The sequence below is a fragment of the Excalfactoria chinensis genome, chromosome 5 (genome assembly GCF_039878825.1).
Source record: "Excalfactoria chinensis isolate bCotChi1 chromosome 5, bCotChi1.hap2, whole genome shotgun sequence".
Lineage (NCBI taxonomy): Eukaryota > Metazoa > Chordata > Aves > Galliformes > Phasianidae > Excalfactoria > Excalfactoria chinensis.
Genome location: NC_092829.1, coordinates 34,873,801 through 34,889,804, shown reverse-complemented (window position 1 = coordinate 34,889,804; position 16,004 = coordinate 34,873,801). Strand labels below are relative to the sequence as shown.

The following is a 16,004-nucleotide window of genomic DNA, read 5'->3' as shown; positions in this document are numbered from 1 at the left end:
GAGGTAATAGAAAGTGCATTTAAGGGACCAGACCTGTTTTTTTTAAAGACAGCAAATTTTGCACATGCAGACAAAAGGTTTCCATGATGATAATGACATTCTGACTGTGAATGACTCTGTAATTGTTCCAATGCATTTCCTTTTTTATCATTAAAATCAAGTTCACACTGAAGTTCTTCTTCTTCTCTAAGAAATTTCTAAGGGCGACCCCACTGTGCTCGCAGCTGGCAAACAGGGAGAACTTAATATATCCCCTTCCAAGGTAAATTCCTTGTTTACTAGAGCAAAGTGAGAACTGACAAAGCTGTTTGGGTGGCAGCAACTATGCATATGTACAGCTTATAATGCAGCCTGCCCAACTAGGAAAGGTCCATTGCGGATACAGTGTTATGACAGACAGAAAAATCAGTTCTAGTTCTCATAGCTCCCCAGCAGAAAGATTAATACCTTCCAACCTCTCAGATAAAAGCAGTTCAGCGGAATATTCAAAGCACCCATTTTATATCAAAGAAGTATTTCAGTTTAGTACAAAACTTTTATTTATAGCAATGCTGCAAAACTATATAAAGTGAACACAGAATCTGAGCAGGTCTAGAGGCCAGCCCATCCATCAACCTCTGGAGCAAGGCCCCCAGACAGCTTTATAAACAAACTAGAAAAAGCAGAACTGTTGAACAGCAGTTGTGAGATTTGACTCTGAAAAGGAGCATCTGAAAGAAATCCCTCATTTCTGCTTAACAACACACCCAACATTCTGAGGCACGCTGGCATGGGTAGAAAAAATTACCTAACTGGTAGGAAAAAAATGCCTAGAGTTCTGAAGACAAAGTAAAGCATCAGTAGGTTCTTAGCTCTATATTGTCTATGAATCCCACAAGGCAGATAAAGAGGCGCGACATCATAATGTTCTTCCTAGTCTAGTTAAAAAGCTGCAGGTGCAGAATAGACTAAGCCCCAGTTTTTGACAGATGCACGTGCTGCAAGAAGCTTGCAGACGAAAACAGACAATAGAAGTTGGTGTTTCCGTGACTCTCTCAAGATATCCATCACCTCACCCCTGTGAACATTCCCCCTTTCAAGATATGAATCTTGCTAACAAAGGTTTCCTCAGCTCAATTTGACTAGGTCTGGAGACCTCATCATGAGCTGCTCCACAGCAGACTACAGGAGATGATATCCTGTTATCTCACAGTTAAGATAACAAGCAGGCTGGAAGCAGTAATTTCAGCAGGATCTGGAAACGTCTCTGAAGTTTCCTTAGAAACTCTGAAGTGCCTCAGAAATTAAGTGGTAACTCCACTGGCAACTCTCTAGGAAAAGCAAAGATCAGATCTAGGGAAGAAGGACAAAGTAGATGGCTAATGCCCTGCAGTGCTTATTCTGCCCACTGCCAGCACCGAATTTGTCTTCTATGATCAAAGAAGGATCAAAATACTAAATCAGTTATCTAGATCCTTCCTTTTTCACTTCCTTCCCTGTGATTTAGAATCTTTGGCTTTTGTTCCCATCTCTTCTACGTCACAAAACAATAACTTAGCTTTGAGTTTGCTTGTCCCAGGGTTTGCCTGCCTCTGCCTTCCACGTCTGGACAAGCTTTGGCTTCCAATCCCTTGCTCCGTCATGGCTTTCATAAGATGTTTTTGTTTCTTCATTACCATCTCCTCCCGGCTCCAGATCAGAATATTATAACCTGAGAGGAAAAATAAAAACACTGTGTATCAGAATTTTTTTTTTAACTAAAATTCCCCTTTATTTAAAACCTCAGGCCATGCCACTTCGATGCCAGAATTCAAAACGTTTTGTCTGCTCTTAGGTGCTTACACGAGGTATAGATGATGCAAATGTACGTATTGCAGACAATCGCTAGGTGGCGCAAAGAATTTTGTTCTAATTAAAAACGCACTCGGTAATTCCTAGTCTTATCTGTCACAACTATAAAACATAAACCTATAGTCAGCTCCCATAATCTCATACAGCCTAGGAGAAAAAGAATACTCTGCTCCAAAGCCTGGAAAATGAGTCAAATGAAGGGAAAGCGCTATTTTTTCCTCGCCAGAAAACTTTTTTTCCCCCCATCTTGTTTTCTGGAATAATTTCATGGCCAGCAGATGGCAGCACCTTGTGGCCCAGGGAAGGCTTCTGACTCTTCCGGAAACATGCTGTTTTATAACTGCCTAAGTGGAAGAATACTAAGAACGCCTTGATTTCCTTTACAGATGTAGGAAACTGTAGAGAACTACCAGTGAATGGGACTCGGGAAACCCATACGCGCAACTTGCTTAGCCTTGAGAAACAAGCCTGCCCTTTCCTGGGAGCTTAATGTTCCAGGTTCTTTTTACTTACCCATGCCAGAGGCTAGTGTGTCTCCCATAGGGTTAAATTTATTCAGCTGAAAATAGAAATAAAATGAGTCTGTAAGAGCATCACTGGTTATATAACAGAAGCATAAAAGCACCACTGTTTATATAATGGCAACAGTCTGGAAAGCAGAATGTTCCCTAAAGAGCATCACAGGAAACCCACAGATGACCATAGAACTGCCCTGCTCGAGTCAGCAGCTTTAGCCAGCAGTCATAACCCCATCATGAGAGCGTGAGTCTGTCACAAGTAAGGCGGACATTCCTGCTGTTCTAATCCCTAAAACCTCTCTCTTGGCTGGATTTCAATACTCAGAAGTACTTTTAGCTGCGGTGCCCAACTCACCGAGATTATACCAGATGCATTCGAATCATAGAGCTGACAAACCATCTCCCCGGTGTTTCCATCAAATATATCAACAGTTCGCAGCTCATGCGCTGTGTAACCTGGGAAGTTGGGGTCCGGATAGCGACCCACTACAATGAGATCATAGCGAGGATGCCATGTTGCCTAGTCATAGAAGAAAGCAACGGAGAGTTAGAGAGAAAGGCAGAGCTGATGCTGATGCACAGCTGAGAGCCAGCAGCGTGAGCAGCAGCCTGGGCATCCCACCCATAGCCTGAGCAACAGCAGCATCCTCAGAAGGTGCTCTGCAAGAGTTGTAGAAGTATGAACATCTACCCACCAGTGTTATATCCTGACCAGAAACCAGACCATTTATCTTAAGGCCTGCTGCTAGCACCAAGAGTGATACTCCTCTCAGACTATAGTGACTTAACTTGCCTTAATAGGTGTGAGGTGCTGGAAATGCCGATGTGGGTGTGGGATCAGATGCTGAGGCTTGGTCCAGTCTGAACATGAGTAAACCCTGATTTCATTGCGCTGGTCTGTGCTCAGCAGCTTGGCACCATCTGTTGGGCTGAAGTAAGCTAGAGAGGGGGACAATAAGCGAAAGATCACAATGCTGTGATTGACATGAAACACAGAAGTCATATTTCTCTGGAAAACAATAAATTTTTCTTTTACTAAGGATACGAATGTGGCCGTGTGTCCCATGAGACAAGGCTTCACCCTCAAGCAAACTCAAAGCTCCTACAGTAAGTAAGCTGAAACCCACCACACTGGGTTACACAGGAAGAATCACTATTCTCATTTTAGTCACTTAAACAGACATTGCAAAAAAGGAACGTGTTCACTCAGATAGAAAGTCACAAGTGTAGGAAAGTACATGAGCCATGAAGAGGACAAAAAGAGACAGGGCGTGGATTGATACAAACTGGTAGAACTGCAGCCAAGGAACAGAGCCTTAACTCCTATACCCTGCTTTTATCAAAGTATATTGTATATACAAATTCCTAGTATATTCAGATCTGCTTTTCTCAGATTCAGTCTCTAACCATCTTGCCATACACAGCCTCTGAACACAAAAACCAGCACAAGAACAGACTGCAGTGTATGGCTGCGTGTAGGGGGGACCTCTTTAGATCTGTTTAAGCTGCCATGAAACCATACACTCTTCTAAACATGAAAGGCAATACCTCAGGAAGTACTGAGCTGTGAGCTGCCTGTCATAAACAGAACAAAACATTTAAGTATGCTTTTACCACTAAAACCACTAACAGCAATTAAGAATAATTTACTCAAAAGGTGGAAAAAAAAAACAACCACAACCAAAACAGGTTAGCCTTATAGTTATATTAACCTTCTCCCAAAGCACTCTTAGGTAAAGTTAATGTTAGATGTTTGTATTTAAAAATTACATGAAACTTCAACAATCTACATCTGATTGTACTGAGGCTTGCTCCAAAACAAGAATACCAACTCATGCTTTTGTGGAGTAAAAGCAAGACAGAATCCAAAATAATTTGGATACAGACTCAGATGAAAAAAGAATGCAAGAAAAATACATGTATGGGAGACTCAGCAGAAATACATGCAACAACAAAATCCTTCTCTCAGGAACTCACCTGCATTGACAGGTTTGTCATGAGGAAGTACATGAAGAAAATTTGCTTTGTTTTTAATGTTTCTGAGGTCCCAGATTTTAACTGTCTGATCCACAGATGCTGTGGCCAATAACCACTCACATCGAGAGTTAAACTCCACGTGAGTCACTTTCTTCTTGTGCAATTTCAGCTTCCAAATCTGCAGCAAACAGAAAATCACTAAGGAAAAAAATCATGACACAGAGTAAAGAAATGGAATAAAAATCTACTAGTGCAGAGCAAAGAGGCCACACATTTATGGAAAAAAAGAAAACCAACTACAATACACTAAGAGTTGACTTACTGGGAGCAAGAATGGAAAAGAGTGACCTTGGAACTATTTAGTTCTGTGAGAATCTCTACTCCATCAATTTATTACAGCTACAGGAAAGAAAAATGCAATCCCTGGTTCACTGAGGAAAGTATTAGTACCACGGTACAAAGCATGACCTCATGTGGAATACTTCACACAGTGCCAGTCTTCCGCCTACAGTAAGACTGGAACAACTGGAACAGGTACGGAAATGAGCTGCCGACATAACAACAAGAAAGAAGGGACGGCGTTGGTGAAGATCCAAAAAATACCCTTTCTTTATCTTAGTAAAAACAAAAGATGACAGAGGATGCAATCAGCTTCTAGAAATATACCAGAAAAATCAAACAAAGGAAGCAAAATATTTCAATTATCAAGAACAAGTCAACATAAACTGGTTATGGATACATTTACACTGGACACCAAAAGATTATTTCGAATCAAAGGAGTGAAGCTGGCCCGTCATCTCTATACTAATAGGTATCTCCCAAGTGCAGAAAAGACTTTCGTCATTCTTTCTGAAGGAAAAAAAAAAAAGGAACAACCAGCCTAGAGTGAGCACAACTCATATGGAGTATTTATAGCTCTGCTCACTAACTCATACAGCTGCCTCTGGCCACAGTACACTGGGCAGTAAATTCTTACAGATGTTACCCTTGAAAGCAGGAGAAATGGTAATTCCTGTCTGACAGTACTGCAGGTTCTTATAAGCAGGGCCAGCTCCAAGCCCGCTCTCTGATAGGTTTGTGCACTACTCCGGTCTGGCTGTGCCTGCCCTCTCATGCCTAACAGCAGTAGTGCAATTTCTATCCCAGCATTCGCTGAATTGCTGTTGTGTACTCACAGAAGGGGATCTATCGAAGCAGAGGCTACCAAATGACTTCCGATGGTGCACTAAGTTTTTGGAAGCATGAAGGTTGTTGGCAGAGGACATTTATGTGTACATACTACAGGTTGCCCTGTAATCACTCTGCCCAGCATCAAATGGAAAGGGCAGCACATCACACAGCCCCAGTCTGAGAAATGTTATTTCTGTGTTCTCCAGTGCAGATGGCAGAAGTGCAGAAAATCTCACCACCTGAACAACGGCAGACTCATCTTCTCAACTGCAAGGCATTTGTTCTCTTTTCCAGGCTCTTGCAGTGCAGGAAAGTACACATGCCATGAAGATTTCCTCCCAAAAATAACCACTGCATGGACTCATACTAACCTCTTCACCAGAAGTGCTGAGCAGGACCACATTGCCCAAATTATCACCTGTCACCACAGCACGGCAGCTTGCAGAAACATCAACGCTGCAGTACCAGCAGCTGGAGGGAAAAAGACAAAGTCAGTGCTACCTCCCACAGGGAGGTGAAGGCACCAGAGCTCTAGTTCACACCTTATCCTTGTCTCTGACAAAGGAGAATGCAACAGATTGCATCTGTCATCTTCTCTCTGATCTGATACTATGGCCCTGAACAGCAGGAAAGGGGGTGGCTTATCAGCAATGCTAGCTTTGGGTGACTGAATATGAAATAATTCCTAAGGCATCTGTGAAGTGCTCAATAGATGGAGTGTGGCACAATGGGACAGTGGAATATAATAGAGGTTGAAAAGTCACTCAGAAACTCCACATGGACACACCCAAGTGACACTGGCAAGTATATAGAAATGGATTTTTAAAACAGTTTTCCACAAAACAGGGAAGCAATGGGAAAGAAAAGACGAGAGCTCAGGATTAGAAAATTGCATTTCTAAACTATCTGAACTTTATGCTCCTAGAAACAATCATGAATAGAGGCTTATCTCATAAAGATATACTTCTTAACCACACCTCTGCTGGGGGTGAGGCCCAGCAAGAGTAAAGCTGTGTTCCTTTGGGAACTTGTTGGGAAAGCTTTGCTTGTACAACTAAATTATCCTTGAATTCAAGATGGAAGAGATTAGCATGGAAAGCCTGCACTCTTCACAGGGAAAGTAGGGTAAACCCACCAAGATGAAATTCAGATTCTGCAGGAATGGTTTTTTTGGAATTCCTGTCCTGCCTGAGTTGCTGCACACAAATAAACACAAACCACTGATCACAATGAAGAGAAGAAAGTTACTCTCTTCTTCTCACCTCATATATTATACAGTGAAGCACTGTCAGTATCTACAAGATGGAAGATGGTGTCACTAGAAGGCAACACCAGAAGGTGGATGCAGTGTACTCAGCTACCTTGAAAGCTAAATGCCCTGTGGCTGCCTTGCTTGTCACCCACCCTGTAGTCTTGGAGAGGGGCCCAGGAGTCTACCTGTGAGCTCCCTCACACGACCAATTCATATCAAGAATCTCCTAAAACTTGCAAAGAAGCATACATTTGCATGACCAGAGCCAAAGCATTAACACAGCATTACAGAGCAGAGATTCAACCTCACTCTGCTCCCTTCTCACCAAACATTATGGTTTTCATGGCCACAGTCCGGGGCACGGGAGATCACCTGCACCAGTCTGCCCTCAAGGTCCTGCAGGCTTAGGGTACCATCCCCTGATGCCACATAAAGCTTCGCTGCCTCATAAGGACTGAACTTCATGCCTCCAAGAGAATCTCCTGGCCCTTTCTGGAATACATACAAAGCCAAAAGGTATCAAGGTTAGAGTAGAAAAAATACAACCCATCTTCTGGAACACACTGCAGGATTCTCTCAGTACAACACACAGCTTTCTGGCAGGGGACTCTAACAAGAACTTTCTGATCTGTTGCCAACCTAAGCACGCACATTCTGTATCTGTAGGTTCAACCCCATTGCTTTGGGCTGCAAACCTCATTAGCAGTACTGCTTCCTCTCCACTGGGTGCAGGAAAAACGTGCAGTGAACCACCTCACTCAGATCAGCTTAGGAGATTACAAGAAAAATACACCACTATTACATGCAGAAACCACATAAAATCTTATGACAACCCTACACTAAGCTTTCTTATAGTGTCTTCATTCACCAGTTCACCACAGGCTATTTCCAGTGCTTTATCTGGACTACTCAAGGTATCCCCAGGAAGAACGAGAGTAGTGCAAGGAGAAATCCTACTGCTAACTGCAAAGCACAAGAACCTCATGCCAGAGCTGTTTTCTCCCATCTTGTCTTCTGAGGAAACATGGAAACCCTACAGAAATAAAGACAGAAAACAAAGATGCTGACTGGGAGTCCCCAAACTTGAGTTCCAGAGTGTCACTCTGCTGCTCGCGGAGTAGCTACTTAATAAAGATGCACTGTAAATATTATCTATAAAGAGGCTGATGAAGACAAAAAAGCCCCAGCGCTTATCTGTCCTCACAGCAGTGGAAGAAGGATGATGTGATGGAATTAGTGTGATGGGCATTAGGATGATTAGGATGGTGTGAAGGAATGGGCATTTCATCGGGACACAAGTTCCAGACTCATCCTGGGACAGGATCAAGGTCTATCCCACCTTGTTTACCTAGCTAGTCACCTCAGCATCACCACGGATCACCTTCTGCCTTAAGACTGCAGCTGGAACAGACAGTTTGGAAGCCAGCCACAAAAGCTGCTACCAAAACAGTTAGGCGGAGAAATGTAAAGATGCGGCTAACCCAATTTCTCCTCCCTTACCTTTCAATACTGAACAGAATTAACTAATTGAAGAGCTCAGGCTTCCTCATGACTCCACAGAATAGACTGAGCGCGTGATTCTAAGCACAGGCAGATAGAATTGCCTCTAGAGATCCATCTCCTCATTTCACCAACTCTTAATTTTGGCGTTTTATATAAGCAACAACAGTTAAGTGGAATGAACCAAGAGGATTCTTATGACATGCACCACTTGAAGTCAGTGGTGTTTGTGGAGAAGTACTGAGGGAACAAGAGATTACTCAGTAATAAAAACATCTGGCATTGAGCTGCATTGCTACCAGGTCAGGAGGCTGGAAGGTCCCCAGGGCAGTGCTATGGAACTTACAGCTGAAGAAACCCACTGGCACACCCCACACTCCCTCGTGTAACAGGTAGTAAGCAAGCAAACATCTACAGCCCTCCCCTTAATGAAGAAAAGCTCTCTTGTACCCACCACCCCATTTCAGAGAAAAATAAAAAGAGAAAGTGAGTCTTCCTGGAATACAGAGAGCATCTCTGAAGTCTAGAGGACAAAGGACACATACATGGAGAAGAAACCCCACTCCCATATGTAAGAGTCAAGCATCTCCCTTTCTCTCGCTTATAGTGCTCCTGCCAGCAGGACACAGAAGCCCAAAACATTGCTGCATTTCTTACTCCCAGTTCTCGGTGATGGTGAAGACCCGTGAAATATTGCCATTAAAATCCTGCAGGGTGGTACTGCCGGCAACTGATGATGTGTACAGCTGACTAGGGTTAAAAGGGTTAAACTTCATTCCTGTGATGGCCCCTCCAGCTCCCATCTACAAGGAAGGGGATGAACAAGAGAAAAATCCACTGAGTGATGGGAAAGAAGGGAAATGCATTCTCTAAATCTGCATTCACTGCTATGTTCTTAACAGCAACAGTGAAACACGTTACAGCCATCCAGGAGGCAAAGACAATCATGCCTTCCCACACGGCAACTGTCTGAGCAGCCGCCCTTCCAGAGAATAAAACTGTAACTCTTCCAGTCCCCAAGTACTGTATTCCTTGGCTGGCTGGCACCACAGTAATAAAAAGAGAAAGATGACTCCGGAATTCTCAGAGGATTCATCTCCTCCCAGCATATACCTATTTAATTTACAAAGGGACAAAAGTTAAGAGACTCTTCAAGTCCCTGTAGGAATGACAATGGCTGAATATAATACCAGTGGGCATGCCAGCTATGTAAATCACCCATTCTAGTTCAGCTTTTCACTTCAGGTGAAGGGACTTTGTTTCTCTCCACTCAAATATGTTTTTACTTCATCTGACATAGAATATAAAGGGTGAGCAGAGAAATATTAAGACCTAAGGCAGACTCGCTCTGCACACTTGTTTCTGGCATCCCTTTAAAATTACTATTTTGCCAATTCCTGAATTATTTTCTCACTGAACACGCACCAAGAATTGCTCCATTATGAATTTAATCAATACATCTCTCTTTTCCCCAGCACTAGAACAACCTGGAACTAAGCAATGACTTGCTGATACATTTCAATTGTTACGTTACTCCTCAACCTCCACCTCCGTTTTGGGCTAGTCTTGCAGCCCAAGACCTTTATGCACATCTCACAACAGATGTCAGTTTTGCAACTATTTGGTTGTGCTCCAGTTTTCTACTCCTGCCCATTCCATACACCCCTTTTACTTACCCCTTTTATGAAGCAAGTTTTAGTAAATACTTCATAGTCCCAAAGAATGATGTCTCCACCTTTGGAACCAACGGCTACAGTACTGGGGTGTGTTGGATGCCACTCCAGGCAAGTCACTCTCCTGTCAAAGGGACTTGCTGTTCGAAAAAGGCGGTATGAGGTCAGAGAACGCAGAAAGGGCAGCTGTAGACACTGTTACAAAGATAAAAGAGAATAACAACTTTTGAAAGGGATCCCTCAATATCTCTGAACATGGAGTGCTAACAATTCCTAATCACCACCAGCCTTAGCACATTCACACAAAATACTAAACCCCTCTGTGCACTGAAGAGAACACACTGTTCCCCAGGCAAACAGCCGGTGACCACACAAAACCACATAAGCTATAGTAATCAGAAAATAACAGAGAGGTGAGAGATACCACACTTTAAATGATGCGCAGGAAGCTTTAGGATGAGTTAAAATTGCACGATAACTAACATTAAACAAGGGAGAATCATAGAATCATTTGAGTTGGAAGGGACCCTAAAAGGTCACCTAGTCCAACTCCCCTGCTATGAACAGGGACACCTACAGGAAGACCAGGGTGCTCAGAGCCCCATCCAGCCTGACCTTGAGTGTCTCCAGGGATGGAACATCCACCACCTCCCTGGGCAACCTGCTCCAGTGCCTCACCACCATTACTGTAAAAAAACTTCTCCTGTGCTGAGGACTCCACATCTGGATGCAGTACTCCAGGTGAGGTCTCGCCAGCACAGAGTAGAGGGGCAGGATCACGTCCTGCAGCCTGCTGACCCTGCTTCTGATGATGCAGTGCAGAATACAATTGGCTTTCTGGGCTGCAAGGGCACACTGCAGGCTCATGTCCAGCTTTCCATCCACACCAATGTCCCAAATCCTTTTCAGCAGGGCTATGCTGTTTCCTTTTGTTCCCCGGCTTGTATTGATACTGGGAGCTGACACAATGGAGGAGAACACATCTCCCACCAGAAAAAGGACCTGATGACTATGCCTGCACTGAGCATCCTAAAATGTTACTCATCACCAAGAGATACAATAATACAGCCTTCCAACCAAACTGCTTGTAGCACAACAACACAGTGTAAGAGCAAACAAGAAGAGAAAACAGAGAATGACAAACCATAACACAACTCTATTGTTATTCAGCTGAGAAACAGGTACTGCTTGGATGATGATGGTGATTTCTTTAGCATTTTGACACTTAAAATAGACAAATCATCTGAAAGATAAAGCTAGCCTAGGTCCTTCCCACCTGCGGGTATCACAGAAAGTTAACTTCCGAATGAAAGGAGCATGACTCTGAAAATTAGGAAAAGATTACAGATTTGATGGAATTTGTCCGTGAAAAAGAGAAATCAACATTAAATTACACATGATTAGTAAAGAAGAGCAGATGCAAAAACATGACAAAACAGTTGCATCAGTTGCAAAGGCAGCACTGTGCAATAACCTCAAGGGCTGTGGGCAAGTTTAAATATCATTCAAGGAAGCACAAAATGAATACAGGATAAAATGTTGCATAAAAGGCCATCTCAAATGACAGGGACGGTCATCCCAGTACTGACATTTTACAGGACTGAGAAACACAAGACTATGCCAGATCTGGAATCACAAACTGTGTCTGTGAACATTAAACCTCTTTAAAGTCTCCTCACTTGTGTTCAAGATATTTTTTTTTTGGTACAGAGATGAGGTGTTTAACGTGCCATGAAGGAGGGACTCCTCACCTGCCTGAGCTGTGCCCGGATGGAACCTCCCAGCATGTTCTGGTAGATATAATGAACAATGCTGCACTGCCACTTTGGCTGATGGAAAAGGGCTCTGGTATTTCTCATCACAGTCCCACCTCTATTACAACCTGCCGGAGAAGAAAATGAGTACAAGTTACTGAGAGCAGTGCCCAATGCCCATCACGTTTATTCACTAAACAACATGGGAAACCATCTACATTTTCTGTTAAATTCATGACAAGCTTCAGCCACAAGAGAAAAGACTCAGAACAACTCTTACATGTCTAAGCTGCAAGCAGTCTCTGCAGCCTATGTAGTCCAGTGCTTCCCATAGACTGAGTTTTGTGTGTGCCTCTGCACCTTAAACCTTCCTTTTCCTTGTCAAAGATTTGCCAGAAAGACAAAAAGAGGATGAAAGCAAAGTTTCAGGTGGTACATCTCTGGAACAGTATAGAAGCTGAGTGATTCATACCTGGAATCTATCTAAAGCTCCAACAATCTGGAAATACATGGTGGGAGGGGGTGAGCCTCTGTGTACAATAGAAGATCAATCAGAAATGTTACACCTGAAAACTCCCAAAGCGTACCAATATGACTTCCCATGCAGTTCCTGAAACGCCTGCTTGTGAATTAGAATTTTCTATCTGCTTGTGCTGTGGCTCATACAGTCTGTCCAGAGCACTGCGAGTTTTGTTTTTGATAATGGACTTGCTGACGCCTCATTGCGTGAAAACCTTTCTGTTCAGGGTGGTTTTTGCTGAGAGCACATCATGCTTCTACATTCTGTCCATGTTCCAAGTTTTTATCTTCAGGGGCCTTTACATAAAAACAAGATTTGTTCAGTCCCGTGTCTGTGATCTAATCATCCCCATAGCAATAGTCAGTAACACTCCAGCAGATCTAGGTGTCAAATGGGAAAGATGCCTTGCAAGGGAACACAAAAGCTACTTTAATTTAAAGACACTAACGAAGAAACAGAAGACCAACACTGTAGGTATCATTCTGTGCAATTAGAACCTGAAATAAATCTTCCTTTAATGCAACCCCAGAGCTTAGAAAGGCAGAGGCACAAGACTAAACCTCTACATTCACATGCCAACATAGAACCAACACTTGTCACACCTGCTGAAATGGGAATAGAAGGATGGATATTTTAATTCCTTTTTCTTCCCCCACAGAAGAATTCACATTCACAGTTCCTTCTTCAAAGGTGGCAGAAGTAGACTGAGCTTTTTTCAGATCTGGTTTTATTTCAAAGAATTATACTATTAAGAACAAATCCTAGGCTTGTTTAGCACCTGCTACAAGAAACCCTTTTAAAACAGATTTCAATTGCAAGAAACTGGACCCATCCTAAAAAGACAAGGAGAAAAAAATATTTTTCCAACATATGTAAGAGTCAATCCTTACAGTAACTGAAGTCTAAGCAACTCTTCTGTTACTGCAAAGACTTTCTCACCATCTTCAAACCTCATCACTTCTCTCTCTTTCAATAAAAAGTTTAAGACACTTCTAAGCTACGGATCAGAGGGGGAAAAATGCACGTGTGATTAGTGGAAATTCTGTCCCATCTAATCTGAACACGGAGGTAGAAAACAATTAATATACCTTCTTGCTTTAGAAAGTTAGAATACGCAAGGATTAGGTGGAAATGCCAGACTGCATGCTGTAGGACACCAAAGTTATGACCATGAAACTGCATTAAGGACTGCATGTGAGAAAGAATGATATGTGACCAAGGCCGGTCTGTCCTACACTAAAGCAGATGTCTGCTAATTTGGGAATTCCATTGAACTCAACCACTGCAGCAAGCTGTGACAGTGTTATCAGTAAGCAGGCTTCTATCAAGGGACAGAGTCTCAAAAACCAGACTTGTGTACAAAGACACAGTGCAACTAGACAGATAATTGGAGGATGTACTACCCCAGCACAGTCCGTGTTATCCCTCCAATATAGAGCCCTATCTGAAAACTCATGTCTGAGCATGTTTCTTGGCATCCTCTCTCTTTAGCTAGTTAATGCCTGTGATTTAGGGTAAATATGGCCGTGAGGAAGAACCTGAGGAAACATTACCGATTTTCTCTTGGGCTTTGTTTTTCCTCAAAAACAATTTCTTTGCTAGTGGCACATTCTGTAGTCCTTCATAGTCCAGTTTCCTTTTCCCAGCTGATTTTGCCTCTTCTGACTGATGCTCATGTGCCTTTTCATGCTTCTTGTCCTTGGGCCGGTTCACTGGAGCCATTCTGTCTGACCACTAAAAGCAAACAAAGCACAGAAGGTAAGACTGCCACACACAGAAGAAGACAGGAAAATGGGAATGAAGCACACCCCAGCGGCCTGGAGGCAGCAACTTTACCTGGTGCCCCTTTCATCGGGATGACAGTAGCTTTTTGTTGTGCACTGCTGGGGAAAGGAACGGGTTCAATAAACTCTTCTTTGTTCCCATATGAAAACGAATGCATCCTAAAACACTAGGGTATGTTTTGACAGATGTGCTTCTACAGAACGTTTTTGCCCAAAACCTGCAGATCTGCACAAAGTACATTTGTGCAACCACATAATGCCCGACTGTTTCTCTTGTGGCTCACAGCAAGCTCTTCAGATTCCGCTAAGGAAGAGATCAGAGCCTTAACAAAGCCGGTCAAGGCTGACTGCTTTTCCACCACGTGTTCAGACGACACTTCCTACCCAACGGCCGCTCGCCACCCGACGCGCTGTTCGGGCTCCTGCTCTGAGCGCCGGACAGGCTAGGGGCTGGCAGCTCCTCGCCTCGGGCCCACAGACCACGGCAGGCCGTGCCCGACTCTCCTCCTTGATGCCGACGGGCAGCGCCATCCTCCCTGAGCTCGCCAGCACAGAGCACTTCTTTAATAGTCGCGTGCGACCGCCGCGGACGTGCCCGCGGTAACCGCAGCTCAAGTTCCCATCCCCGTACCGACGAGCTTCCCCAGGGACCGCCCGCCGGCCCCGGCCCGGCAGGAAAGGCCGCCCCGCTCTCACCTGCGCTCCCCAGGCCTCCGCTCCCCGGTGCCGCCGAGGACGGCGGGCGGCAGCCGGCCCCTCCCCGGAGGTTTCATAACCGGGGCGGGGAGCGGGGGGGCGGCAGCAGCACCCGGCGGCCCCGACGGCGGAGCGAAGCTTAGCCCGGGGGCGGCGGCCATTGCGCCCCTTGGCCCCGCTCGGCAGGGCTCGCCGCGCCGCCTGCCCCGCCTCGCCGACCGCCACGGCCGGGCCCGCCGGCTGACAGTACAACGAAGAGCCAATCTCCGGGCGCTTCTGCTGAACCGCAACAACGCCGTGTTAGCTGCTGGCAGCCTGCAGCTATCAGAATGACCTACAAATACCCACCACCAGACAACACACCGGGTTTTGAAGGCATAGGCCAACCAGTCTGGCATCGGCAGGTCTTACACAGCACTCCTGCAGCACAGCACTCTCCTGAGAGCTACGCCCATCGCCAAAAGGTAGCAATAGCAGTAAATGAAAGTAGTTCTCACCCGCTTTCCTCGGGCGCCGCAAAGGCCTGGTTTACCGTAAAGGAAACTGCTGCAGAAAAATCTCCTCCTTGTCTTGCTGGCAGCCCACAGTGCTGTCACAGGTGTGCGCAGGGCCTCCACATCAGGGCCGGGATCTGGGGAGTTCATCAGAAACCACCAAGTAAATGGCATAAGCCTGAACATCTTTTGTTTTTCACGTACTTCACGAGGGGCACATTTCTATGCCAGGAACACTGAAATCCTCATGTTGCTTTCAGTGATCTGCACATTCGTCCCAAAGCAATGATGCTGTGACACAGCTCATCTGAGCAGAGATGTGCATTCCCCATCCCACTGTGTGCATAGGCTCACACTCTTCAAACTGCTGTATGCAGCCAAGGTAGAGGAGCATAATTACCCATGGGCAGGATACAAGGCTTGTTTTCACAATGCCTTCTGTCTGACATACAGTCAGTTACAGACCTCGATTCTCTATCACAGAACTAAGACATCCCGTTGCCAGCTCTGGTAAAGCCATATTGTGACTAAGACTGTCAGCTCTGTGCTATTTGTAATGCTGGATAGTATTTTGCCTCCTTGTTGCCAGGACCCTTTTTCCAAAGCACGAACGTTTTTGGCTACTTTAGTCTGACTGCTGATGTAAAGAGAACCATTACAACAACTTGAGTTTGGCCTGCATATGCACATGGCATTATCTCAGTGCATGAGGGACTGGTACCACAACAGGTACAACATAAAGCTGGGTAAATGCTGGTATAGAGTATTAACAAGTGGCAGATTTTTGCTCTTCCCATACCCTGTTAATGTACATTAATTTGACTGTGGTATTTATA

General features: G+C 44.5%; 1 protein-coding gene across 8 annotated transcripts in view; it reads right to left on the bottom strand.

Annotated features, from left to right (window-relative positions):
- Positions 1-163: 163 nt before the first annotated feature.
- DDB2 (damage specific DNA binding protein 2) overlaps positions 164-16,004 on the bottom strand; it is a 44,440-nt gene continuing 28,599 nt past the window's right edge. For 2 of the 8 annotated variants that reach the window (XM_072336974.1, XM_072336976.1), the window contains 11 exons: positions 15,207-15,305; positions 13,748-13,928; positions 11,672-11,802; positions 9,924-10,115; positions 7,073-7,239; positions 5,867-5,966; positions 4,326-4,503; positions 3,142-3,287; positions 2,704-2,868; positions 2,344-2,389; positions 164-1,690 (listed from right to left, as the gene is read on the bottom strand). In XM_072336974.1, the coding sequence (XP_072193075.1) occupies positions 1,464-1,690; positions 2,344-2,389; positions 2,704-2,868; positions 3,142-3,287; positions 4,326-4,503; positions 5,867-5,966; positions 7,073-7,239; positions 9,924-10,115; positions 11,672-11,802; positions 13,748-13,916 (1,521 nt within the window). In that variant the 5' untranslated portion in view covers positions 13,917-13,928; positions 15,207-15,305 and the 3' untranslated portion in view covers positions 164-1,463. Of the gene's footprint in view, positions 1,691-2,343; positions 2,390-2,703; positions 2,869-3,141; positions 3,288-4,325; positions 4,504-5,866; positions 5,967-7,072; positions 7,240-8,904; positions 9,051-9,923; positions 10,116-11,671; positions 11,803-13,747; positions 13,929-14,030; positions 14,183-14,674; positions 14,805-15,171; positions 15,306-16,004 lie in introns of those variants that run through there. The other 6 variants (XM_072336980.1, XM_072336975.1, XM_072336981.1 and 3 more) reach the window with 5 other exon arrangements.